The sequence below is a fragment of the Caretta caretta genome, chromosome 23, assembly GCF_965140235.1.
Source record: "Caretta caretta isolate rCarCar2 chromosome 23, rCarCar1.hap1, whole genome shotgun sequence".
In the NCBI taxonomy this organism is placed as follows: Eukaryota; Metazoa; Chordata; order Testudines; family Cheloniidae; genus Caretta; species Caretta caretta.
The window spans coordinates 1,803,165-1,829,595 of record NC_134228.1 but is presented as its reverse complement, the minus strand read 5'-3'; the positions used below and the strand labels follow the sequence as shown (position 1 = coordinate 1,829,595).

The window sequence follows — 26,431 nt, the reverse complement described above, 5'->3', positions numbered from 1 at the left end:
GGTTGTGAGCGGGGTCCTAGGGGGGAACCAGCTGTGGTCACTCAAGTAGGGTGAACTGCTAAGAATGGGGCAGACAATCCCCAAAAAGCTGGTGATTTACCAAGCCAGCATAAAACAGCTTCTTTATTACCTTACTGGTTACTCAGAAGTCCAAACAACACAGTTTCCTTAAAGTGATCCACCCTCAGGCCTCCCTCCTGGTACCCACGTCAAATATGATGAAAATCTCTGTAAATCTTTTTTCATCATATAAAAGAACAGGTTCTACCAATCCCAAAGTATCGGACACATCACCTCCCAGGTTAATGAATGTTTCAGATCATACCCAAATACACGCTACAGGCAATTCTTATTAACTACAATCTAAAGGTTTATTTAAAGAAAGAAAGAAAGAAAGAAAGAAAGAAAGAAAGAAAGAAAGAAAGAAAGAAAGAAAGAAAGAAAGAAAGGTGATAGTTAAAATTGGTGAAATGGAATCAATGACAAACAGGAATGGCAAAGTTCTTGGTTCAGGCTTGCAGCAGTGATGGAATAAACGGCTGGTTTAAGTCAAGTCTCTGGGGTACATCCACAGCTGGGAGGGGTCATTCAGTCCATTGTTCAGAGCTTCAGTTTGTAGCAAAGCTCCTCCAGAGGGAAGAAGCAGGATTGAAGACAAAATGGAGGAGATGCAGCTGCCTTTTATAGTCTCTTGCCATGCAGCCTGTGCTTCCTTTGTTTCCAACACAAGCTGCCCAGCACACGGCTTGGAAGCCTTAGAGTTCTGTCCGTAGGCATGTCCCTGCATGCCTTCCTAAGTCATAAGGTGTAACTGCCTTCTCTCAGTGGGTCAATTGTATTGTATAGCTGATGGTTCTTAATGGGCCATCAAGCAGGCTAGGACAAGCTGATGCCAAACTGTCCATGGGTATCACCCAGAAGCATGGCACAAGTTTGAAATACAGACATACATACATATCTATAATTCATAATACAAAGGAGATACAAACATATCAACAGGACTATCATATCTGGCAAATTATGACATTTTTGCAGATATCATATCTGGCTGATTGCTTTGTGGGAGTTACCCCAGGAGCAAACATTTGAAATCCAGGTATAGAGCCAATACTAATAACTTTAAATGCAAAAATGATACATGCACACAGATAGTATAACTTAACTAGCAAATCATAACCTTTTCATAGACATCTTACTTGACAACCTTTATATAATACAGTATTTGCTGAAAATATATAACAGTGGTTGCAAAATTATCTATATGGTCACATTTTAATCAGACAACGTCACCGGGTTGTTGAAGTGTTCTGGGTGTGTGAGCAAAGGCCAGAGCAGTGTAAACACCTGTGCCTCGATAAGGGAGGTGGCGACACACCAGCAATGGGAAGTTAAACCCTTTACAGCTGGGTTTTCTTCTAGCAAACAACCCCCACCACCATGGTAGCATTCTCTGAAATGCCCCCAGTTCCGCATGCAGGGCCAGTTAGACAGGCAGAGCTGCAGAGTATCAATGCGTGGATGAGACGATGGTGTAGGGAGGAGGGGTTTAGATTTATTCGGAACTGGGGAAACTTTTGGGAAAGGGAGAGCCTATACAGGAAGGATGGGCTCCATCTAAACCAAAATGGAACCAGATTGCTGGCACTTAACATTAAAAAGTTCATAGAGCCGTTTTTAAACTAAGGGCTAGGGGAAAGCCAACAGGTGCGGAGGAGCACGTGGTTCGGACATCCCTTGGGGAGGATCTATTAATGGAGATTCTCTATGTGCTAGTGTGACATTATGAGTATAATATAATATCTCATTGGAAGGTGGCAGGGCCAGAAAGAGTTAATTAACTCACAGACTGACCTGACCCATGGCCGAACTTTAAAGACTGGTTAGGAAGAGATGGAAATGAATAGAGCTTTGAAATGCAAGCCTGCATTGTTAGAGATAGAAGAGTAGATGTCTGTTCAGGTCTTGTGATGTCAGCAAACAAGTCTTGTCTATGGCTATAGCTTGGATTCAAAGATCAAAAAGGGAATGTTAACATTTAGGAAGACACTTGAGTGACATAGTATTATTGTCTATATGTCTCTTTGAAGGTTGTGGTAACCTGTATCTGAACTGCTTAATGGATAAATTACCTTGTGCTAATTGCCATGATGTTTGGGAGAAGGAAAGTTAAGCCTATTGTTTTCTCAGGCCAAAAGGCTGCTGGAAATGTATAAAAACCTTGGGACGCAATCCTTCTTCATCTCAGATCTGCTTTGGGTTTCAAGAGGGGGAAACCTTAAGCCATAAGGATTGAGATCCCCAGTCACTGACTGGAGTCACCCTGAATATGGACATTGGACTATAACCTATGGACTATTTCTAAAGGACTTTTGGCAACTACAAGCTCTGCTCTGCCATGTATCTGAACCTCAAGAATTGAATTCAAGTCTGTCTGTACATTGATCTTTTAACCAACATTCTCTCTCTTTTCTTTTTTAATAAATTTTAGTTTAGTTAATAAGAATTGACTGTAAGCGTGTATTTTGGGTAAGATCTAAGTTATCGTTGGACCTGAGTGCGTGTCCGATCCTTTGGGATTGGAAGAACCTTTTCTTTTATATGATGAAATCAGATTTTCAGAATTTATCATCATATGTTTGACAAGTGTGTCTGGATGGAGGCCTGTGGCCGGGCACTTTAAGGGAACTGCATTATTTGGACGTCTGAGTGACCAGGGAGGTGATACAGAAGCTGTTTTGGGCTGGCTGGGCAAATCTAAGTATTGGAATATCTGCCAGCGTTTGGGGTTTGTCTGCCCCGTTTTCTTTGCAGTTCACCCTGATTGAGTGACTTCAGCTGGCTCCCACAGGCAGCACCATCACATAGAGACACCACTTAGGAAAATGATAAAATACAGGAAGGCTCTGATCAGAACCAATCAAATAAAGAAGAGTCCCATTCAATTACATCGTGTAATGGCAGACAGCTAAAAGGAGACAAGTTTTTGAAGTGCTTATATACCAGTGCTAGAAGTCCAAATAATAAAATGGGTGAACTAGAGTGCCTCGTATTAAATAAGGATATTGATATAATGGGCATCACAGAAACTTGGTGGAATGAGGATAATCAATGGGATAAAGTAATACGAGGGTACAAAACATATCGGAAGGACAGAACAAGTCGTACTGGTGGGGGAGTGGCTCTATATGTGAAAGAAAGCGTAGAATCAAATGAATTAAACTGTACCATAGAATCTCTATGGATAGAAATGCCATGCTCTAATAATAAGAACATAGCGGTAGGGATATATTACCGACCACCTGACCAGGATGGGGCTAGTGACTGTGAAATGCTCAGGGAGATTAGAGAGGCTCTGAAAATAAAAAACTCAATAATAATAATGGGGGATTTCAATTATCCACATTTTGACTGGGTACATATCACCTCAGGACGGGATGCAGAGATAAAGTTTCTTTTATCATCATTTATGCATCCGATGAAGTGAGCTGTAGCTCACGAAAGCTCATGCTCAAATAAACTGGTTAGTCTCTAAGGTGCCACAAGTACTCCTTTTCTTAGTGCCAAAAGTGAAATCTCTGCAAGCTGCGTGGAAACTTTTTAAAGACACCATAATAGAGGCTCAACTTAAATGTATACCCCAAATTAAAAAATATAGTAAGAGAACCAAAAAAGAGCCACCATGGCTAAACCACAAAGTAAAAGAAGCAGTGAGAGGCAAAAAGGCATCCTTTAAAAAGTGGAAGTTAAATCCTCGTGAGGAAAATAGAAAGGAGCATAAACTCTAGCAAATGAAGTGTAAAATTATAATTAGGAAGGCCAAAAAAGAATTTGAGGAGCAGTTAGCCAAAGACTCAGAAAGTAATAGCAAATTTCTTTTTAAGTACATCCAAAGCATGAAGCCTGCTAAACAACCAGTGGGGCCACTGGACGATGGAGGTGCTAAAGGAGCACTCAAAGACGATAAGGCCATTGCAGAGAAACTAAATTAATTCTTTGCATCGGTCTTCATGACTAAGGATGTGAGGGAGATTCCCAAACCTGAGCCATTCCTTTTAGGTGACAGATCTGAGGAACTGTCCCAGATTGAGGTATCATTAGAGGAGGTTTTGGAACAAATTGATAAATTAAACAGCAATAAGTCACCAGGACCAGATGATATTCACCCAAGAGTTCTGAAGGAACTCAGATGTCAAATTGCAGAACTCCTAACTGTAGTCTGTAACCTATCATTTAAATCAGGTTCAGTACCTGATGAATGGAGGGTAGCTAATGTGACACCAATTTTTAAAAAGGGCTCCAGAGGTGATCCCGGCAATTACAGGCCTGTAAGCCTGACTTCGATACCAGGCAAACTGGTCGAAGCTATAATAAAGAACAATATTGTCAGACACAGAGATGAACATAATTTGTTGAGGAAGAGTCAACATGGTTTTAGTAAAGGGAAATCATGCCTCACCCATCTACTAGAATTCTTTGAGGGGGTCAACAAGCATGTGGACCAAGGGGATCCAGTGGAGATAATGTACTTAGATTTTCAGAAAGCCTTTGACAAGGTCCCTCACCAAAGGCTCTTATGCAAAGTGAGCTGCCATGGGATAAGAGGGAAGGTGCTCTCATGGATTGGTAGCTGGTTAAAAATAAGAAATAAAGGGTAAGAATAAATTATTAGTTTTCAGAATGGAGAGAGGTAAATCGTGGTGTCCCCCAGGGGTCTGTTCTGGGACCAGTGCTGTTCAATGTATTCATAAATGATCTGGAAAAAGGGGTAAACAATGAGATGGCAAAATTTGCAGATGATACAAAATTACTGAAGATAGTTAAGACCCAGGCAGACTGAGAAGAGCTACAAAAGGATCTCACAAAACTGGGTGCCTGAGCAACAAAATGGCAGATGAAATTTAATGTTGATAAATGCAAGGTGATGCCCATTGGAAAACATCATCCCCACTATACATATAAAACGATGGGGTCTAAATTAGCTGTTACCACACAAGAAAAGGATCTTGGAGTCATTGTGGAGAGTTCTCTGAAAACATCCACTCAATGTGCAGCGGCAGTCAAAAAAGTGAACAGAATGCTGGGAATCATTAAGAAAGGGACAGATAATAGGACAGAAAATATCATATTGCCTCTATATAAATCCATGGTACGCACACAGCTTGAATACTGTGTGTGGATGTGGTCGCCCCATCTCAAAAAAGATGTATTGGAATTGGAAAAAGTTCAGAAAAGGTCAACAAAAATGACTAGGGGTATAGAACAGCTTCTGTATGAGGAGAGATAAAGAAGACTGGGACTTTTCAGCTTGGAAAAGAGATGGCTAAGGGGAAATATGACTGAGGTCTATAAAATCATGAGTGGTGGGGAGAAAGTAGATAAGGAAGTGTTGTTTACTACTTCTCATAACAGAAGAACTAGAGGTCACCAAATGACATTAATAGGCAGCAGGTTTAAAACAAATAAAAGTATTTCTTCACACAACACACAGTCAACCTGTGGAACTCCTTGCCCCACTGCTCCCTACACCCTTATCCAAAGCCCTTTGGAGATAGCTCAGCCCCAGTGTCTCTTGGCCAAGTGACTGCATCTCTCTGGGCCTCCCCTCCCCCTTGGTGGACAGTGGGCACGGAGAGAGGAAACTTTGCTCTGCCCAGGACCGGAGAATTTGTCTCTGGGTTAGGGCTGATTGTGTTCTCCCCCGTTCCTGCGAAAACCCTCTCAGATAGGTTGGCTGTTGCGACCCTACAGCCCTCAATGAGCCCTCGCTCTTCCTGGGGCCCGTTCCCTGGACTGAATTGGAAAGACCCTGCCACTAAGTAAATTAACAAAGGACAACTCGGATCCTCTGCATTTTCTGGGCTTGTCCCCATGGTGAAACACTGACTCGAAAATCCTCCCGAATTTGCCTCGCTGATTATCAAACAACGACAGAGAGTCTCCTCACAGGTCACCCCTGTTCCTCTCTAATGAATGAAGGAGATAAAATCCCCCTCTGGGGGGAGAACTGATGCCCTGAGTCATTACCCTACATTGAGAGACTATAGGGCACTAGTGTGGGTGGCTGGCCTTGGGGGGGGACCATCCCTTTTCTAATTATTTATCGAACAGTGTTCTGCTGTCCTGCCCTATTTCATCTCTTTTTTCCTCTCTCCCTTTTACACTGCAGCAGCTTCCGGCCCCATCTCCCAACCCAACAACTGCCCTTCCCTCATGGCTGCCCCCTGCCAACTGCCCGGAACCTTCCGGCCCCATCTGCCAACTGCCCAGCCTCCACCCTTCCCTCATTGCCCCCAACTGCCCCAGAGCTGTCCGGCTGCATCCTCCCCGCCCTTCCCCGGGGAAAGCAGGGTCCCACCCCCCCGATGCCCGTGTCGAAGTGGGGGAGAACAAAGAGCCCCTTTCTCTAATGACTGAACAGATCTAAAATCCCCTCAGATCGGAGCCCCTTTCTGGCTCCCTTTTTAATCTGGGGGGGAAATAGCTGCCCTCAGGTCCCATGTCTTTCCAGCTGCCAGCGTCCAAGTGTGAGCTGCGCTGTGTGACAAGACGCAGCATGTTAATATAAATATCTAATCCCAGGGGGTTTTACCCGCCAAGGATCAAAGATATAAACATTTTCATTTTCGCCTCAGATTTTGCCCATTCTGTCTAAGTCTTGACTATTATGGGGAATCCCCCAGATATTGGCTTTTTCGCTCTCTTGTTATCAAACATTGGTCAAAGCCATCAGATTTTGCCTCGCACTCTTTAGATCAAAGAGATTTTGGCATTTTTGTAATGATCTAACATTGATATTTGATGTATTAAAATCCTCTCAGCACTGCGGGTTTCCCGCCTTTTTTAACTGTAGCAATTCTCCTTGGGTCCAGTTCGACCTCTGGTTTGCTGGACGGCCATAGACATCTCACTTCACTTCCCTGTGCCTCAGTTTCTCCATCTGTAAATAGAGGGTAAAGACACTGATCTCCTTTGTAAAGCTCTTTGAGGTCTGTGAAAGAAAACTGTTTTATAAGAGCTAGTTATTATTAAATATTATTTATATTATTATTATTATTGGATTAATGATTACCCAGATGATTAAATTAGTATATTAAATCAGCAGAGAATGTGGACAGAGACCAGGAATCTTCCGAAGGGACATTTCTGTAAAGACGTACAGCGGCTGAGAAGGAAGAACATCTTGCAAAGTTAGCCAAGGAACTTGCAATGAAAGCCCCCCCGGAAACTTTGCAAAAGGCTGCGTCCAGTCGGACAGGAGACCCTGAGAACAGGAGCTTCCGAACAGGGGGTTAATCGGCTGCTAAAACTGTTCAAGCCCGAAAGCAGCTGGAGACTGTGTTCCCAGGCGACTGTGCAGGAAGAATTATGGGCATCCTCAGGACAGGGGCTGAAGAGAAGGAGATTATGATGTGCGGATAAAACTGCAGCAGGGGATTTACAGAGGTGCAGTGGAATGATGCGAGTTGAGAGGCAGCCAGGGCAGTGGGGTAAACATCCCCCCCCCCCAACTCTTGCACATCGTGTTGGGGTGGGGGGGGGTCATTAATGAGAGCAACTGCCTGGGCTTTACAGCGGCTCTGAACGGCAGCTGTACGATGGCTTTGCTGGGACAAGGGAAGCTGAGGGAAGACCCCCACCCCGACTATCTCTTTAAATGTAGAACCCCTTGTTTCCATATTGATGGAGTCTTTAACTGTCCCGATTGCTCTGAACTGAAGAGCAGGAGGAACAGATTGAGCTCTCCCTTTCCCTTTAGCCCAAACACATTAGTCCAGACGAGGTCTGGCTTTTCGGACACCCAGAATGCACCAGTGCGTCTCACTGCAACTTGACAAGCACTTCGTCTTTCAGTGGCGAGAAGTCAGAGATGGAGGTGTGGGCTAGTCTGGGGCTGGCTCTGTGCCTCAGAGCCTGTATCCTTCTTGGGCTAGGGAGGCAAAGGGGCTGGTCAGCTCCCCCCAGGACTCCAGCGCTCCCCATCATAGGGTGAAAAATCTTCCTCCCCTGCCGCCCAGGAAAGATATCGAGCAAGATATTTTCACTGGCAAACATTCGCTGGGAAATTTTGATGGTTTGTCAGGAAAGTTTGAAGCGAAATGAACATTTTTGTGTCAGTTTTTGATAGTTTGGGGGTTCCCCTCCTTTCCCTCAGTTTTTCCCACTGGAAAAGATAAAATAAAGTAGACAAAGGAGTAAGACTGGGGCAGGGGAAGTTTGTTTTTAAAAAAATCCCCCCCCAACACTTTTTTTGCTTTTGCCACCTTTTCCACTGGGAACAAAAAGGAAGATGTTTGAAAAGAGAGAGAAATGGGGGGGGGGAGGCCTCCCCTAAAATCCCAAACCGTTCAGATATCAGAAATGAAAAAGCCAATTTGGAACAACAACTATTCATTCTGAACTTCCCAGTTGAGAAAGTTTAGTCCGATTTGCCTGTTTTGATTGAATAATTCCAACCTGTTTTGCCTGTTTTGATTGAATAATTCCAACCAGCTTTCATTTTGACCCACCGGAGGGGTCAGGAGGGATTTGAATGCCTGGGGACAGGCCAAGGCACCTTCTGGCCCCACGCTGCTTGCTGGATCGTTTTGGGAACAAGGGAACTAGGCCGTGGATCCTGCCAACACTTCTGCCCGTGTTTAACTTTAGCCAGAGTCAACACACAGTTTCGTTCTGATAAAAGGACGGTGGTTGGAGGGGGGCGGTTACTGAAACAGTTGTGCCGTTGTGTGCCCCTGGTTATGTACAGTGGTGCTTTGTGGATTTGAGGCTGTGAAGGAAGCGCTGGTGGACTGAGGGGAAGAGTTCAGTGGCAGAGGGGAGACGCCGCTGAATCCAAGCGATAACAACAGGGTTCGGTGAGGCCTGCTTTGTTCAAGGCGCTTCTCCACGCTACCAGCGCTGGAGCTGGTTGGAAAACAAATCCCAATTTTGTCACTAGGGGGAAATTTCCATTTTTAAATTAATTCATTTATTTTGGCCCCGAAAGTTGGAAACAAAGCTGTTGGTCGTGTTTCCAGTTGAAATCCTCCTTTTGTTTGTCCCAAAAATAACCCCAAGATATTTTCCCCCTCTTACCTTTTCTCTATTGTACTCCCCTTTCTTTGCTTTATTCCACTGGAAAAAATGGGGGGACAAAGAGTGGAATAAAAAGCGGGGATCCCACCTCCAAAAGAACCCAGGAGTCCTGGCTACCAGGCCACCCACTCTAACCACTAGACCCCACTCCCTCCCTTGGCTGTTAGTCTGACCCGTGCTCACAGTCTCAGGGTTCCCATGTCCATCACAGGCTATTTTCAGATAAAAGGCACCAGGAGCTCGAGCAGGTGGTCGGAAGGAACCAGGCTCCGCGGACAGAGGATCGGCTCCAGTTGCCATGCACCAACTCTGCGATCCACAAAACCCAGCGCTTCACAGACCAACGCACCGCACATGGTGACTAGGGACACAGCTTTCTGTGGGCACGCCCTGCCCCAGGTGAGGGGCGAAGGGGCTTTGCTGACCGTTGAGCCCCGGCACAGCAGAGACTGAACACCCAGCCCCTCTTCGTCCCTTGCCCTTGGGGCACTTTGGCCTCATCCCCAGGGTTCAGGGGACTCAGGGGGCACCTGCTTGCCTCCGGTGGCACAATGACAGAACCAGGAATAGATCTCAGGTATCCTGAGTCTCAGCACCCTGCTCTAACCGCTCCATCACACTCTCTTCCCACACTGGGCCTAGCCCCCCAAGTGCCCCAACTCCCAAACTCCTGCATCTCTCTACTCAGCAAGCCTGGGGTCCGGAGTGTCCTGTGCCAGAGCAGGCTCCAGATCAGCGGGCACTGCCCCACAGCACAAGCTCCCTGCTCGTCCAAGCCCATCGCGAACGGCACTGAATTCCCTTGCTGGGCACCCTGCATCTCTGCTCCGGGCGGCAGGGTAAGGCAGGTCAATATCCCCAAATGCACGTCTCTTCCCTGCCTTGTTTGCCTGTAAGCGGGTGGAAGGAAACATCTCTCCCATCCTGCGTTCTTAGGGTACCTCTGAGTTTCCTGCCTTATCCTTGGTGCTGAGCGATCCAAGCTGCTGGCACCACCTGGAGCTACTTAATCCCGACCCTTTCCTCGAGTGTCAAGAAGAATGAGGCTTTCATGCCCTTTTCTGCAGGTGAAGCCTGGATGTTCTGGGTGCACCCTGGTAGCATTCCCTGCTGTCTCGCAGGACTAGAGATTTCCCGGTAGCTGGGTCTGCTCACCCTCTGGGCTGTGGGTGTAAAGGGAGGTTAATGGGCTGGGGGTTGGTTTATCTGGCTGGCCAGGCAGTTCCAGTTCTAGACTCCACCCCTCTGCCAATGCACCTTCACTCTTACGTGTGCCACTCACCCAGCTTCGTCAATGCCTCTCAGCTGTAATCTGCAGCACCCCTTTCTATTCCTCTTCTGGGGAGCCCCTTCCACAGAGCTTTGCCAGTGCAGCTCCAGCCCTGCCCCATGGCACCCCACGGCCGTTCCAGTCCTAGGGCTCCCCCCACACAAAGTCCTGCTGACGCCCCACAACCCTGACCCGTAGCCTCCTGTTCTGTTCCAGCCTTGAGACCAGAACTCCACAGTCTGCCTTGCTAAATGGACGTGGGTGTGCGCAGGGGACCATTAGATACCCGCTGATACTGAAAAGTGCTGGTTAAGTATCAAACCTAGGAGCCACCTGGCTATTTCCTTAGTGTTGGCCTGCGAACAGCAGAGAGAGGGGCGGGGGGGCTTTGGTTGTCTCGGATAAGAAGCAAAACAGGGGTTCTCTGGACAGGTACCAGAACAGAATTTACTGATATGCAGGCACCGCGTTTGGAGCAGGAAATACAATAGACAGAGTCAACCCCAAAAGCCCCAGCTATCCGTGTGTGTACAAAGACAAGGGAAATAACTGGTGGGGCTCACGGAGCAAAAACAACCTGTCCAAGGTCCCACACACAGTACGTGAGCCAGGAACAGAATTCGGCTGTCCTGCTTCCCTGTCAGCCCTTTTAACCATTAGACCACGCTCCCTCCCCAGGCCTCAGCTCGTGCTTTTCTTAATCCAAGCGGACGCTCATATTTTGTTAGTCTCTAGTCCCTTGCATGTGCGGATCTCAAAGCACATTGCAAGCACTAATCAGTGAAGCCAGGGGGTTACCCTGTTCTTCCCAACCTGAAGAAGCAGGGTTTCCCTTCCCCTCTGGGTGTCACCCCTTTCGGCTTCAATCTGCTGTTCCCACGGCGAGATATTTTTCTGACAAAAAAATGTCTTTGACCAAGATACAAATTTAGTCCAAAGTTTTTATTTTACAGCAAAACATGTCAAAACATTTCACACCATCTTGGTGAGCCCCACTCTCTCCCCCTTTTATTCCCCCTCCCCGACTCACAGCTTTCTGAAATAAAAATATATATTTTCATTTTTTCTCAAAGGACATGTCTGTTTGTTGTGGCCAGCTGTAGCTATCATGGTGAGAGCTCCTGCATCAGTTTCAATCTAGTTCAGCCATCACATGCGTGAGTGATTGCAGGATTGGGACCCACGTATATGGCAGAGAGAGGGAAAGAACCCGGGAGTCCTGACACCTACTCCCCTGCTGTAACTGCTAGACCAGCAGTGTCCAATACGTTCACCGCTAGCCACATGTGATGAATAGGCTATTGAATTGTGGCTAATGCACGTGGCTTTTTTATAATGTGGTGAATAAGAAAAATTCAAAATCACAAGTGTGGCTAGCATCATGGCTAGCATCGAATTTCTATTGGACACCGCTGTGCTAGACCCTCACTCCCTTCCCAGAGCTAGCAATTCTGAGGATTTCTAGCTCTAGGAAAGTGTGTGTGTGTGGGGTCTAGTGGTTAGAGCAGGGGACTAGGAAACAGGACTCTTGGGTTCTTTTCCGGACTCTGCCATATACTTGGATCCCAATCCTACAGACACTCATGAGCACAACTTCCTCATCCTCTCCTCTAATAAGCCACACTCCCAAGCTCCACCACTTAAGCCAGGAATAGAACCCAGGCATCCTGTGCGCCAACCACAAAACCGTGAGCATTCCCCATCTGAGGGCTCTCTCCATTCCAGAACTGTGCATGACTTTGGAGATATCTTGGCATTAAAAAGAAAAAACGTGAGTGACCACCAGCAGTAACTTGTCCAGGAATATGCAGTGTCAAGACCTACAAATGAGATCGTAGCATGGAAAAACTTCCTCCTTTACACAGGTCCAGCCTTGCTACCTTGGGGCCATCATACGCTTACCCTGTTTGTTTCACAATCAGTGACTGCGCTCCTGGCATGTCTGCTGACGACTCCTCAGCGGGGGAGGGCACAGACCCTGTACTCGGGAGGTATGTTCCAAAATCCACTCGCTTTTGGGGCAAGGTCAATTTCCTGGGGGTCGACGGGTGACTGCAAAGTGAAGTGCTGCAGGACAGAAGTAAAGACCAGGAAGAGCTCCATGCGGGCCAGACCCTCGCCCAGACACACCCGCTTCCCTAGGGGAACAAAGGCAAATAAAGGAATCCTGGCTGACTGTCCCAGAGAGTGAACAAGACACCCCGTCCCTTCCATGCACAGAGCTCAACACTCCGCAGTCACACCCATGCTCCCGCAACTTAGCCTTGAAGGAGTTCATTTGTTAGGAATGAGGCCTGATCTATGGGGGGCTGGGGAAGAGGGAGAAATGCTGGTACCTGAGGAAAAAGCCACAAAAGCATGGTTCTTCTTAAAGCCGCCGTTCTCATCCAAGAAATTCCCAGGGTTGAAGCGTTCTGGGTCGCTGAAGTGTCTGGGGTCCCGGAGGGCAGAGCCCAGCACGCAGAAAACATCTGTCCCCTAGTAAGAGAGGTGGTTCTGGTTGTTTGGCCAGCTCTAACTATCACAGGGAGAGCTTCCTCATTAGTTTCAATCTATTTTAACCAGGGCACATGTGAGTGTTTGCAGAATTGGGACCCATGTATACAACAGAGGCAGGGAAAGAACCCAGGAGTCCTGACATCTAGTCCCTCGCTGTAACTGCTAGGCTCTCACACCCTTCCACAAAGCAAACCTGCTTTGCCTTCTCCCCAGGAGCCAGAGTCAGCAGCGCAGCCCCATAGAGCATGTGGGATGCTGGCACGGCTTGTGCAAACCGGCTAGCCAGGCGTGAGGGGCTTGGTTTGAAGTCGGAGCTCTCCTTCGCCTCGGTGCACTGCCTGCCACACCCAGCCAGTCAGGAATTGCACCCCTGGGTCTCCCCATGCCTAGTCCTGGGCCCTCTCCTCTGAGCCAAACTGCAGCTGTGAATGATGGAGAAATAGCACCACTTTCCACGGTATGCATCCGATGCAGTGAGCTGTAGCTCACGAAAGCTTATGCTCAAATAAATTGGTTAGTCTCTAAGGTGCCACAAGTCCTCCTTTTCTTTTTGCAAAGACAGACTAACACGGCTGTTACTCTGAAACCTAGCACCACTTAGTGGCTGGGGAAATCCCAACACCCCAGCCTGATTGTCCCACCCATGGAAACAGAGATTTGTAGTGATCTTTTTAGAGAATAAAACAGAGGCCGATGGAGAGCCAGGCCTGCCAATGCCTGAGAGCACCCCGTAACTGTATTCGACATGTGTGCGCATGCACACATTTCCTCTGGTCCTGCGCAAGCTCAGGTGACGATCATCTTATCCTGGTGTCTGTTCAAAGCCACATCTCAAATGCAGCTGTCTCTGGGGTGCAGAGCGATAGCTAAGCAGAGCACAACGCGAGGAGAGGGAAACAGAAATGTTCACAGACACTAGGGCAGGCTCCCATGAAGGGTGGCTGCCGGGTGTGTGTGTGTTTTGTATTTTAAAACGTAAACGGGGCGTTCGCACTAAGCTCTGGACTCAGCACCTTGGGCAGCATGTACCCCTGGAACTGGGTGTCTCGGATCACTGCATGCGGAATCCCCAGAGGGATGATGTTGCTGAATCGCTGGATCTCGTGCAGCACGGCATGGGTGTAGGGCATGCGGCTTCGGTCCTCAGCAGCGGGGCTGCGGTTTTGGCCGATGACACCATCGATTTCCTGATGCACCCTTTCTGTCGAGACACCAGTGGAAGGCATGTTATGGACACAGGGACCATGTGGCACGAAACACCCCAGCCAAGTTGTGGTCTAGGGGCAGGTCATGGGATCTGCCCCGCTGCTGCCTGAACTGTTCTTATTAGTATTTCGGTAGCACCGAGAGGCCCTGTCTGAGACAAGGGTCCCATTGTACGTACCCGTGGTAAGACCATTGCTGCCTGAAAGAGCTTAAAATCTCAGTAGACAAGATACAAAGGAGTACTACCCCTGTTTGACAGGCGGAGAACTAACCAGTATGGAGTTAGTGATCGACAGCAGTTCACACAAGGGGTCAGCAGCTGACCTCCAGTCTAGTGAATTAACCACACAGTCCACCTCATCCGTTAGAGCTGGGGTGGGGGTGGGGGGGTGGAGTCCAGATTCTCCAACCCGGCACCAGCCCCAGCTCCACCCTTATATACAGTAGAAGAGTTTCTTAGAAGCCAGTGCTTCCATAACAGAGGGTAAAGACACGGAAAGAGGCCAGACAAGGGCTCTGGATTCGCTCTCTGGTCCACACGGTTGGCTCAGTTACCGATAGTCTCCATCCTGATTGGCACAGCTGGAGTAACAGCTGGTAACAAAACAGTGTGAACGAGAATATCCATTTTGTGGGCAATTTGGTGATTTCAAAATTCGTTTCGATTCCAAAATGGAACCATCACAGCCACAAAAGAATTTAAGAATTTCCTGCCAAAAATAATGTTTAAAAAAATCATTTTGGGTCAAAACCCTTTGGTTTCGATTCTGAACATTTTCATTTCTTTCGAGTTGCAATAATATAAAGTTAAGAAAAATCAAGATGAATAATTGGAATGTTTTGCTCCAAAACTGTCGAACTGGGACACGGCTGTTTTCTGAACACATCCTTCTGATCTTTTCTAAACGCAATGTTGTTGAAATAGAGGGGAAGAAACCCATTGAAGCTTACAAGAAGTGGAAGTGGAAGCATGTGGAAGGTGGAAGGTTGGACATATGACCAGGGAAGAGTATAAAAATATTGCTCGGGCATGTAGGAATGATATCAGGAGGGCCAAATCGCACCTGGAGCTGCAGCTAGCAAGAGATGTCAAGAGTAACAAGAAGGGTTTCTTCAGGTATGTTGGCAACAAGAAGAAAGCCAAGGAATGTGTGGGCCCCTTACTGAATGAGGGAGGCAACCTAGTGACAGAGGATGTGGAAAAAGCTAATGTACTCAATGCTTTTTTTGCCTCTGTTTTCACTAACAAGGTCAGCTCCCAGACTGCTGCGCTGGGCATCACAAAATGGGGAAGAGATGGCCAGCCCTCTGTGGAGATAGAGGTGGTTAGGGACTATTTAGAAAAGCTGGACATGCACAAGTCCATGGGGCCGGACGAGTTGCATCCAAGAGTGCTGAAGGAATTGGCGGCTGTGATTGCAGAGCCATTGGCCATTATCTTTGAAAACTCGTGGCGAACGGGGGAAGTCCCGGATGACTGGAAAAAGGCTAATGTAGTGCCAATCTTTAAAAAAGGGAAGAAGGAGGATCCAGGGAACTACAGGCCAGTCAGCCTCACCTCAGTCCCTGGAAAAATCATAGAGCAGGTCCTCAAAGAATCAATCCTGAAGCACTTGCATGAGAGGAAAGTGATCAGGAATAGCCAGCATGGATTCACCAAGGGAAGGTCATGCCTGACTAATCTAATTGCCTTCTATGATGAGATTACTGGTTCTGTGGATGAAGGGAAAGCAGTGGATGTATTGTTTCTTGACTTTAGCAAAGCTTTTGACACGGTCTCCCACAGTATTCTTGTCAGCAAGTTAAGGAAGTATGGGCTGGATGAATGCACTATAAGGTGGGTAGAAAGCTGGCTAGATTGTCGGGCTCAACGGGTAGTGATCAACGGCTCCATGTCTAGTTGGCAGCCGGTACCAAGTGGAGTACCCCAAGGGTCGGTCCTGGGGCCGGTTTTGTTCAATATCTTCATAAATGATCTGGAGGATGGTGTGGATTGCACTCTCAGCAAATTTGCGGATGATACTAAACTGGGAGGAGTGGTAGATACGCTGGAGGGGAGGGATAGGATACAGAAGGACCTAGACAAATTGGAGGATTGGGCCAAAAGAAATCTGATGAGGTTCAATAAGGATAAGTGCAGGGTCCTGCACTTAGGATGGAAGAATCCAATGCACCGCTACAGACTAGGGACCGAATGGCTAGGCAGCAGTTCTGCGGAAAAGGACCTAGGGGTGACAGTGGACGAGAAGCTGGATATGAGTCAGCAGTGTGCCCTTGTTGCCAAGAAGGCCAATGGCATTTTGGGATGTATAAGTAGGGGCATAGCGAGCAGATCGAGGGACGTGATCGTTCCCCTCTGTTCGACATTGGTGAGGCCTCATCTGGAGTACTGTGTCCAGTTTTGGGCCCCACACTACAAGAAGGATGTGGATAAATTGGAGAGAGTCCAGCGAAGGGCAACAAAAATGATTAGGGGTCTGGAACACATGAGTTATGAGGAGAGGCTGAGGGAGCTGGGATTGTTTAGCCTGCAGAAGAGAAGAATGAGGGGGGATTTGATAGCTGCTTTCAACTACCTGAAAGGGGGTTCCAAAGAGGATGGCTCTAGACTGTTCTCAATGGTAGCAGATGACAGAACGAGGAGTAATGGTCTCAAGTTGCAGTGGGGGAGGTTTAGGTTGGATATTAGGAAAAACTTTTTCACTAGGAGGGTGGTGAAACACTGGAATGCGTTACCTAGGGAGGTGGTAGAATCTCCTTCCTTAGAGGTTTTTAAGGTCAGGCTTGACAAAGCCCTGGCTGGGATGATTTAACTGGGAATTGGTCCTGCTTCGAGCAGGGGGTTGGACTAGATGACCTTCAGGGGTCCCTTCCAACCCTGATATTCTATGATTCTATGATTCTATGATTCATTCTGTCGGAAACCTTTAAACCAGCCCTACTAATTACCTTGTACCTCTGGGTATTTCATCAGGAGCAGGAACCCGTATCTCAAGGTGGAGCTCACCATCTCTGTCCCACCGAAAAACAAGTGGACTACGCTCAGCACCAGGTTCTTAGTGTGGAATTCACTCAGCGGATTTTGCTTTTCCTTGAAAGAGGAAATAAAAAAACCCCAAAAAACTCATAGCTAATGATGCCCAAACAGCAGGGTGACAAACAGAGGAGAGAAATATTTGCAGCTCCAGAATTCATGGCTGAGGTCTCTGGTTTCACGGCCAGACCAATACACTTGTGAGTTAACCTGAAAAACTAATGAGGACGTTAATTTGATCGTTCAATATTTCTAACGCAGTATTTTGAATCAACAGGCAGCATTAAAGCCTCAGATCAAAACACTCCTATTTCTCTCACAAAATACCATAGGTCAGAGGAGGGGGCTGCTTGGAGGCACACGGCATTGCCTGGTATGCACAACTCTCTCAGGCGCTCTCTTGTGAGCGTGAAGGGGTTTCAATGCCGTTGCTTGAGCACGTGGATTATTTGCATGGGAAAGGTGGTTTGGTAACCATGGGCCTGACCTGGTGGGGTCGCTTGCCCCGGAACAAGTTGAGCGGGCCTAAGACGCTACTCACGCCCACTTTGCACTGGGGTAAATAACTGCGCTGGGTGCAGGGCAGTGGAGAATCAGGCCCAGTGCATCGAACTCTTGCCCCAGGAAAGCGACACAAGGGAATTATGGACCACCCGTCACTTGTGGTGTTCATCAAGGGAAAGGAAAGCCAGGGCGTGGCTGGGATGAAGATAAAGGGGATTCTTTCTACAGGCCGTTGGTCACGGACAGATGTGGTGATGCTCTCTGGCTCTGTGGTTCCCAGCCTGTGCGAAGGAATATCCCAGAGTCCACTGGAGAACCCCCCTAAAATACCGCCCTGGCCCCCACAGCTCTGTACCTCTTCCATCTTGATGAGGAAGGCATCAATGTAATCCCGAGGGCAGCCAGGATCCAAGGTCTTCTGGTTCCTCTGCACCCGCTCGGTGACGAAGTTGTGCAGCACATCAACATGCTTAAGAATCCGGTTGTGGGGGCCGGGTAAGAAGCGCATGATGCCTGGAAACATCTCGTAGAGCTGCGGGGGGAAGGCGGGAGAGACATGGAAAGCTCCTTTAGCAGCGTGGAGAGGGAGGGGGCGGCCACTCGTGAGCCCACCCCGACTGGACGTCAAGCGGGAACTGGCTGCTCAGGCAGCCCGACGACCTCCGTCTCACTGCTCCCCCAGCTGGCTCAGAGCAGCCCAGGAGCAGCCGCAAGCGGCGAGGCCATCCCCAGGCATTTCAAAATCATGAGTCCGGCCCCCAAAATCGCAAGAGTGGCTTAAAAATCCTGAGATTTTAAAAGAAGACTAATGATGGCTTTGGAGAGCCGTCCATGGGCCAGCTGCTCGGCGTTGTGCTTTCAGGCTCCTCTCTGCACACACAAGGGCAAACTTGCGTTAGAAAAAAGAGGCGGGCTAAGAGTCTGACCCAGAGCCCATGACTCCAGGAGCTGGGGCTTTTAGAAAAGACACCAGAGCCCCGGAGGCTGGTGATAAAATCTCCAGCGGGGGCCAGCCCTGGAATCCCCGCCTGCGTCTTTGGTTCTGGGCTGGGAGGAACCCCACTTCTGCCCCTCCCAAGATGTCCCGCCTCCTCAGCTGGGATTCCACAGTCTCATTTTGTGAGCTGCTGAGCCCGGTTTTCTGGGCCAGGCCCAATTTCTGTGCCATGCCTGGATAGAGCTACTCACATGTGTGTGCCCCAGATCCAACAGACTGGCTGCTCCGCACCCCAAAGGCATAGGTATGAAGTGCTGTAGCAATCAGGTGTGCTGGGCCACGCCTGCTTCTTTGCCATCCACACCCAGGGTCCCACTGACTTCGGTGGGCATCAGACTGGGCCCAGCGAAGGCACAAGGGACGAGGGATGAGCTCAGTGGGAGACACCAGCAGCTGTGAAGTTAGCTGCCCTCTGTAACAGGTGTCTGGTGGCGCACTGGGGCCAGTAGGAGGGATAAGGCCTTGGGATCTTTTCAGGACCGAGCCCCCGGTGATGGCTCTCCATCCAACTGCAGGAGGATGGGGAGCGGTCAGGGATGAAGGGCCAGATCTACAAAGATGCAGACAGGCTCCCAAGTCACACTTGGGGGTTGGGTGCCTAGCGTACTTAGGTGCATCTTTGGGCACCTAAATACCTTGTAAAATCCAGCCTGGATTCCTAGCTCCCTCCCTGCTCTCCTTCCAAGGATCCGTTCGCTCGCTGCCACTCCAGGACCTGACCTGGGCTGCACAGACCCCCCATGACCCCAGCAAGCATCACCCACCTGCGTCCAGGGGCTGGTCAGCTCCAGGAAGAGGCTCTGGATGACGTCGAGTAAGCTCAGGAACGTCTGGTCCTGGTAGTCGAAGCGGTCCCCGAAGGCAATGGAGGAGATCACATTGGCCACGGCGTGGCTGACGGGGAGGCTGGGGTCGAAGGGAGAACCTGGGGTGGCAGAACAGACTGTGCTCAGCTGCCGGGAGATGCCAGGAGCGGCAAGAGGGGGAATATCCCTCGCCCATCAAAGCCGCCTGAGGTTAATGGTTCACTGCGAGGGGCAATGAAGCATGGGGATGGGCAGCGCCCCCTCCTCCTCGCCAAGCTGGGACCAGGGGGATTTTTCATCCTTTTCCAACTCTTGGGAGATAGAAACTGAAATCTCTCGATGCATGGACTTGCCCCCCTTTCCGCTCCCCAGTGTGACCCTCTCTGCTCTGGAGCTGAGGAAGCCGATGGCTGGGCAGCTGATGCCCACTGCCCAAGGCACGAAGTGAGGGAGAGGCCGGGAGAGGAACAGGGCCCAGCAGGCCTGGCTCTGCGGGCCAGGTTTTCAGAAGAGCTCAACACAGGGAGCCTCCAGCGAGAGCAACAGAGACCCCCTGCCCCTCCTCCACGTGTGGAGAACCTAGACCCTCCACTCAGGCCCCACAGCCCCGACGTGACAGACACAAACCTTTGGTTTTCCTGATCTCCTCCACCAGACACCGAGCTTCCTCCGCGATCCTCTCTTCCAGGGTCCTTTTCCCCATCCCCAGATTCCTCAGGGTGGTGACCGAGAACTGGCGGAGCTGTCTCCACCGCTCGCCGTTCGCTAAGATGACCCCTGAGGACGAGAGAGGGAAACAGATGGGGCTGAGGGACAAATGACAACCAGCCAGGGAGAGAATGGAGGGGTGTCTGCAAGAACATGCTTGTGAACAGAAAATGAAGTGGATCAGTGGGATCGTTAAACTGGGTTGGCTGTCTTGCCTGGAGAAATCCATCGCTCAAAGTCAAAGTCCTGTCAAAGTCATTATTCTCAAATGCTGCTGTTGCAAGACAGGCCCAGTTCTGCTAAACGCTGCATCCGGTGAAACCGGTTGAACGTTGCTTAGGAATCCCTCAGGGCATCTCGCTGGCTTTCCTGGCATCAAACATGTTCTTTTAACCCCCAGGGTAAGTTCTCATCAAGCAGTTGGACTCTATCTTTGTATCTGCCCGCTCCTGAATGTTGACCTCCGGTGTTAGGAGACACAGCTAGTCTAGACACAGTGGGTCCAGGCTGGGACATGCTAACTGTGTGGAAGGAGTTATTCCTGAGCTGGGGGGTGTTTCGAGAAGTGATCAGGGTATGGCAGACACCGACACAGGGGAAAGGTTAAAGGAGCTATAGGAAGACTGGTCTTGTAGTTATGGTGCCAGCCTGGTACTCAAGAGGGCTGGCTTTGGGTCCCGACTTTGCCACTGGCTCCCCGTCTGTGGTATAATTCCCATTTTCCAGACAAGTGACTGAAGTACTTACAGGGGAAGTGACTCACACATAAACACTTCGGTTTCTCATGTGTAAAGTGCAAATCCAGCTACACGCCCACCTCCCGGGGCACACCGGGGATCAGCTCTCTGAGAAGCTCAGCTACTCTAGGGAGGGGTGCCGAGCGAGGCCTTCCAGAGACTAACCTAGGTGGTGTGACTCAGGGAAGACGACAGCGATCAGAAGGGTGACGAGCAGCTATCGAGTGTGAAGCCCAAGGGTTCTAACGAGGAGCGCGGGGCAGAAATTGTGGGACACTTTATTAGCCAATCACAGGTGAATGCATTTTAGGAAACAACAGAGGATGAACTGGATGGGACTCCATGGCCACTGATTTTGGTTGCCCAGCGTGAGACCCCTGGGGTCTGAATTTAAAGAGGTGCTGAGCACCGGGAGCTTCCATTGCCCCCAGTTGAAGTTGTGGGTACTGCACATCTGAGCCCCAGAAAACCAAGCCCCCCCAATATCAATGGCTCCTTGTGAAGGCGTTGGCCCCTGATTCTGGGTCGCTCTCAGGGGGAAGTTGGATAGTTCCCTAGGGGACCTCGGGAATTCATTATCCCCCCAGCCCTGCGACCGCTCAGTCCAATAAGGGAGGACGGGCCAACGTCAAAGAGATCCAGAAGTGAATTCCACGTGAGCCCAAAATCTCAGTGCCTGTGGCGTAGGGTTGCCAGAACGCCCGGTTGAAAAGGGACGCTGGTGGCTCTGTTAAAAGTCTGGTCGGCAGAGCAGCAGGGGACCGGGGCTAAGGCAGGCTCCCTGCCTGCTGCAGCTCTGCGCGGAAGCGGTTGCCAGGTCCTTGTGGCCTCTAGGCTCATGGGCTGCCAGGGAGGCTCCGCGCGATGCCCCCACCCCTAGTGCCGGCTCCGCTGCTCTCATTGGCTGGGAACCGCAACCAATGGGAGCTGCAGGGGCGGTGCCTGTGGGCGCAAGGGCAGCAGACAGAGCCTCCCTGGCCACCCTGCGCCTAGGGCAGCAGTTCTCAAACTGTGGGTCGTGACCCTGTTTTAATGGGGTCACCAGGGCCGGCTTAGACTTGCTGGGGATGAAGCCAAAGCCAGAGCCCCATCACCCAGCACTGAGCTGAAGCCAGAGGGCTTCAGACCCAGGTGGCAGGGCTCAGGTTACAGGTCCTGGACCTGGGGCTGAAGCCCTTGGGCCTTGGTCCCCCTCCTGGGGTCGTGAAGTAATTTTTGTTGTCAGAAGGGGGTTGTGGAGCAATGAATTTTGAGAACCCCTGCTCTAGGGGCTGCAGGGACCCCGCACCCCAAACGTCCTCCCGCACCCCAACCCCCTGCCCCAACCCGGAGTCCCCTCCCACACCCAAACTCCTTCCCGGAGCCCGCACCCAACCCCCTCCCGCACCCCAACCTCCTGCCCCAGCCTGGTGAAAGTGAGTGTGGGTGGGGGGAGAGTGAGCGATGGAGGGAGGGGGGATGGAGCAAGCAGGGAGGGCCTCGGAGAAGGGGCGGGGCAGGGGCGGGACCTTGGGGAAGGGGCGGGGCAGGGCGCAGGGCAGGGGTGTTCGGTTTTGTGCAGTTAGAAAGCTGGCCAGCCTAGTTTTGAAATCTGTCTTTGTTCCGAGCCTTTTGGAAACCAGTCACCAAAAAACCCGCCAGCCAGATAAAAAGAAACGTGAGTGAGCGAGTGGCCGTGACCCCCGAATACCCAACGGGGGGTTGGGGCGCTCCCCCGGGCTGTGCCAGAACCAGCTTCTCATCCCTGCTCTGCCTGATTTGGAGCAGCGGGGTGAACCCAGACGAGGGCCCTTCTCCCGACCGGTTGGTGAGCTGGGTAGAGGGCAGGGCAATGCTCCGGCAAGGTCCGGCGGCCGGCAGCCGGCCACAAGGAGGAACACGGTGGCTGCCCAGGTTGCAAGCCAGTTGTGCCCTCCTGCTCACCATAACCATGGAAGATCCTGTCCAGCGAGGGCATGCCTCCTCTGCCACTGAACTCCTCCGCATGGTCCACCAGGGCCTCCTTCACCGCCTCGTGCCCGCACAGCACCACCACCCGCCGCGGGCCCAGGAGTACCGTGAACACCGGGCCGTACTCGTCCCGCAGCTGCAAGGGGAAGGAGCGTCAATGGGAAGAAGGAAAGACCAGATGCTGCACTGACGAGGGAGGAATACGGGCCTAGAGAAAGGATCAGCTGTTGGCCAATATCCCTTGTGAGAACTTCTCCCCGTCCAAGCCCAGGGAGGCCCTTTGGGAATCAGCGAAAGTGACGTCTGAGGATTTGGCCCCTACATTTTTCCACAGGGGTGACTCAGCGACCCTGCATCATTCTCTTCTCGTTTCATTTGCATTTCAGCCGTGAGATACCCCGGCCCACTTATCATGGGTCTGGGTGTGGTGCGAAAACCTGCCTAGATTACAAAACAATATGATATTGTCTGAGCATTTATCAAATGTATCACACCACCGAGACGCCAATTACTCACTGGGCATTCAGGTGGGAACTGGAATTATGTTTGTTGCTTCATTCTCCAAAGAAGAATATACGTAGAAAAACCTTTTAACGAGGGAATGGCACTCGCTCAGGGGGGGCTAAAAAATCGATGGCTGTTAGACAATAGCTGAGCTCGCCTTGGGCTGAGAAAGGACCGGGAGACTTGGAATCAGGGCAGACTCCCGGCTGCGCACTCGTGGAGAACAATGGGCCCTTTGGAGAGAGGGCCATTCTGTGCGCGTTTTTCTGACGCTCTGACGCATCAGCCTCGGTTGACAAATCGCCGTTCAGTTATGAAAAACAGCAAAAAGTGTCTATTAATCGTATTCCCCCCCAAAAAAGCTACTTGTAGCACCAGATCTTCTCAGGTGGCTGGGCAGGGGTGGGTAACTGAAGGCCAGGAGGCAGAGGGGAAATCTGATATGCACTCCCTCTGGCTACTTTGCATTTCTCTGGCTCCGGAGCAGGTGAGAGCAGAGAGTGCATGCCAGCAGATCCAACCCTTAAACTTCATTACAAGATTGAAGGCTGATCATTGATGTCTTCCGAAATATCACATGGTAACGTTCATGTTCAGTTTCTTGTTTACTGTCGATGTATGGAATTATTAACTGAAACACACACACGTGGAAATTCCCAGACAACGAGTCCATCAAGATGGAGGTACGGTTGAGAATACATCTCAATAATGTACAGTAAAGTACACGATATAGGGGAATTGTAACTAGCCCATAACAGCTCATTATAAACCCAGGAAATTCTGAGTTAAAGTTAACTCTGTCTTGTGACAAAATAAGTGGGAAACATTTCTAATGTGCCTGTAAAAATCGGCTTCATCTTTGCTGAGCTCACAAACACTGAACTTAATCGCACGTGTATTAGGGGTGTCAAAGGACAAAGTTAAGGTTATTTAACATGTTTGAATTTCTTTTAAGTGTAACCTCAATCGGGTTTACAATGTTCGGTTGTAGGAAAATTATTACAGCCCTCTCATATATTTTACCCTAAGGTACAGGTGAGGACCCTCAACCTTAGCTCCACTTGGCTTTTCCCTGGGAATCTCCAAAGGGTTGATTTTCACATGCTGCTGACTTACCGCCATCAGTGATGTGAACAGATCCCCCCGGCTCAGCTGCAGCGCGTTGCCCAGAAGCGGCAGAGGAATCGGTCCAGGGGGAAATTTTCTGCTTTGCTGCTGCCGTTTCCACTCCCAGAGCAAAGCCAGGCACAAAATGCCAGCAGCCAGGACAAGAGTGGCTGATCCCCCGAGCTCCATTGCGCGGGGAGCCGGTGGCCAGGAGCAGCTGGAGGCTCAGATGTGGGTTCCAGGAGCTGAATCTCGTGGTACCTGGGAAGGATGATCAGGTCACCTGGTGTTTGGGTGTGTAGGTATTCCCCAGAGCTGGGCGCAACTCAGAAATTGACAGTCCGTGGGTGACTTTGCCGCCAGTCACTGGGGTGCTGGCCTTTTGAATGCCTTTGGAATCACGAGGGGATTGTAAAACATCCCGTGTCAAAGCCGTTCTGGGATCCAGGTCCTTGAGGCTGTTCTGTTTGCTTGTTTAAGCCCAGGCCATGTGGCCAAGTCTTATGATCAAGACAGCAGAGCAATGATCTTCCAAGAAACACCCGTGCAAGATAGCTGGGGAAGGGCAGTGACCTGCGAAGAACGCACACAGATATTTCCGTGTGTGGGACACGGAGCCGAACGGCGATCTCCCGCACGCTGCCTCCGCACTAACACGTGGAGGTGAGTCTCTGCATGTGGCCCCCGGTGCTAAAAGCGAGAAAGCTGGGCCCTGCCCGAGGAAGGACGCAGCTCCAGAAAAGGACACGGGCACAGACGTCTAGGCACCCCGGAGATCCTCCAACCCCCCTGCTCGCCTGCTGCCTGCAGTCCCCAAGCAAGCGCCGAAGTTTCTAGGAGTACGCAGCCACACATCCTCTGGCTGGGCGTTCCCGCCTCGCTTACCTGCAGGGACGGATGTGGTAGGCGTGCTCCGAGCCCACCTAAACCCACATCAAAGGGCCGAGGAGGAGGCACTCCCCTCGCCGCCTGGAGCCCAGCCGCTCCAGCCCTCTGCCAGGATGTGGGCAGCTCTCCTCCCCACTCTGCCTGGCCTGGGGCTGGAAGGTGAAGTTGGAACCTTCTCCCCCGAGACCCTGGGCTACAGGGTGTTCTGTTTCACTCTCTCCGGTGGAGGCTGTCCCCCTGGAGACAGGCAATTCGACATGCCTTGGCCAGGGGGCTGGAGGCTGGTTCCCACACCCTTGGGGAGGTGCTGATCAGTACGGCCCTGGGGGGCAGGAGGCGATGGCAGGAGGAGGAAGTTCTGATGGGGGGCTGCCACTGGGTGACCAGCACCCACCATTTTCCCTGTGGGTGCTCCGGCTGGGTGCGGGCTCTGCAGTGGGGCCAGGGATGAGGGGCTCAGGGCTGGGGCACAGGGTTGGGGTGCGGGGGGTGATGGCTCCTGCTGGGTGGGGCCGGGGAGGAGGGGCGTAGGACTGGGGCAGAGGATTGGAGTGTGTGGGGGGGTGAGGCCTCCAGCTGGGTGCAGGCTCTGGGGTGGGGCCGCGGATGAGGGGCTCAGGTCTCGGGCACAGGGTTAGGGTGCGGGGGTGTCACGGAGTCCCAGGGCGATGCTCTGGAACTGCTCCCTACGAAGCCAGGCAGGACTCTGGGGGAGTCTCCTCTCGGGGAGCAGCCTGTCTGCAGGACACACAGCTCACCCGGCTTCCACCTTCCTGGGTCTGACCTCCGAGCATTCAGCTTCCTCTGCCCCTCCGTGCGCTTCCCCCAGCGAGTCCGCCTAGGCAGGGTCCTGGGGAAGCCAGAGGGTCCTGCCCCCCAACTCCGCAGTCAGACGTGACTCTCAGCCAACCAGTAAAACAGAAGGTTTATTAGACGACAGGAACATGGTCTAACACAGAGCTTGTAGGTGCAGAGAACAGGACCCCTCAGCTGGGTCCATTTTGGGGGGCAGTGAGCCAGACAACCACGTCTGCACTTCACTCCATGTCCCAGCCAGCCCCAAACTGAAACTCTCTCCACCCCCTCCTCCTCTGCGCTTTGTTGCTTTCCCGGGCCAGGAGGGCACCTGATTCCTTTGTTCTCCAA

The 26,431-nt window shown here is 50.7% G+C and overlaps 1 protein-coding gene across 2 annotated transcripts; it reads right to left on the bottom strand.

The window, feature by feature from the left end:
- Nucleotides 1-11,268: 11,268 nt before the first annotated feature.
- Nucleotides 11,269-25,206, bottom strand: LOC125628078 (cytochrome P450 2G1). 2 transcript variants are annotated; one of them, XM_048832823.2, is made up of 9 exons: nt 24,407-25,206; nt 22,760-22,922; nt 20,019-20,168; nt 19,350-19,510; nt 17,944-18,120; nt 17,000-17,141; nt 13,858-14,045; nt 12,682-12,823; nt 11,269-12,483 (listed from the first exon to the last, which is right to left on the bottom strand). In XM_048832823.2, exons 1-9 carry the CDS (start codon nt 24,584-24,586, stop codon nt 12,302-12,304), a joined length of 1,485 nt encoding a protein of 494 aa, XP_048688780.2. In that variant the 5' UTR covers nt 24,587-25,206; the 3' UTR covers nt 11,269-12,301. The 2 variants fall into 2 exon arrangements, with proteins under 2 accessions (XP_048688780.2, XP_074978745.1); XM_075122644.1 differs by having other exon boundaries at nt 11,269-12,412.
- Between the last annotated feature and the right edge of the window lie 1,225 nt (nt 25,207-26,431).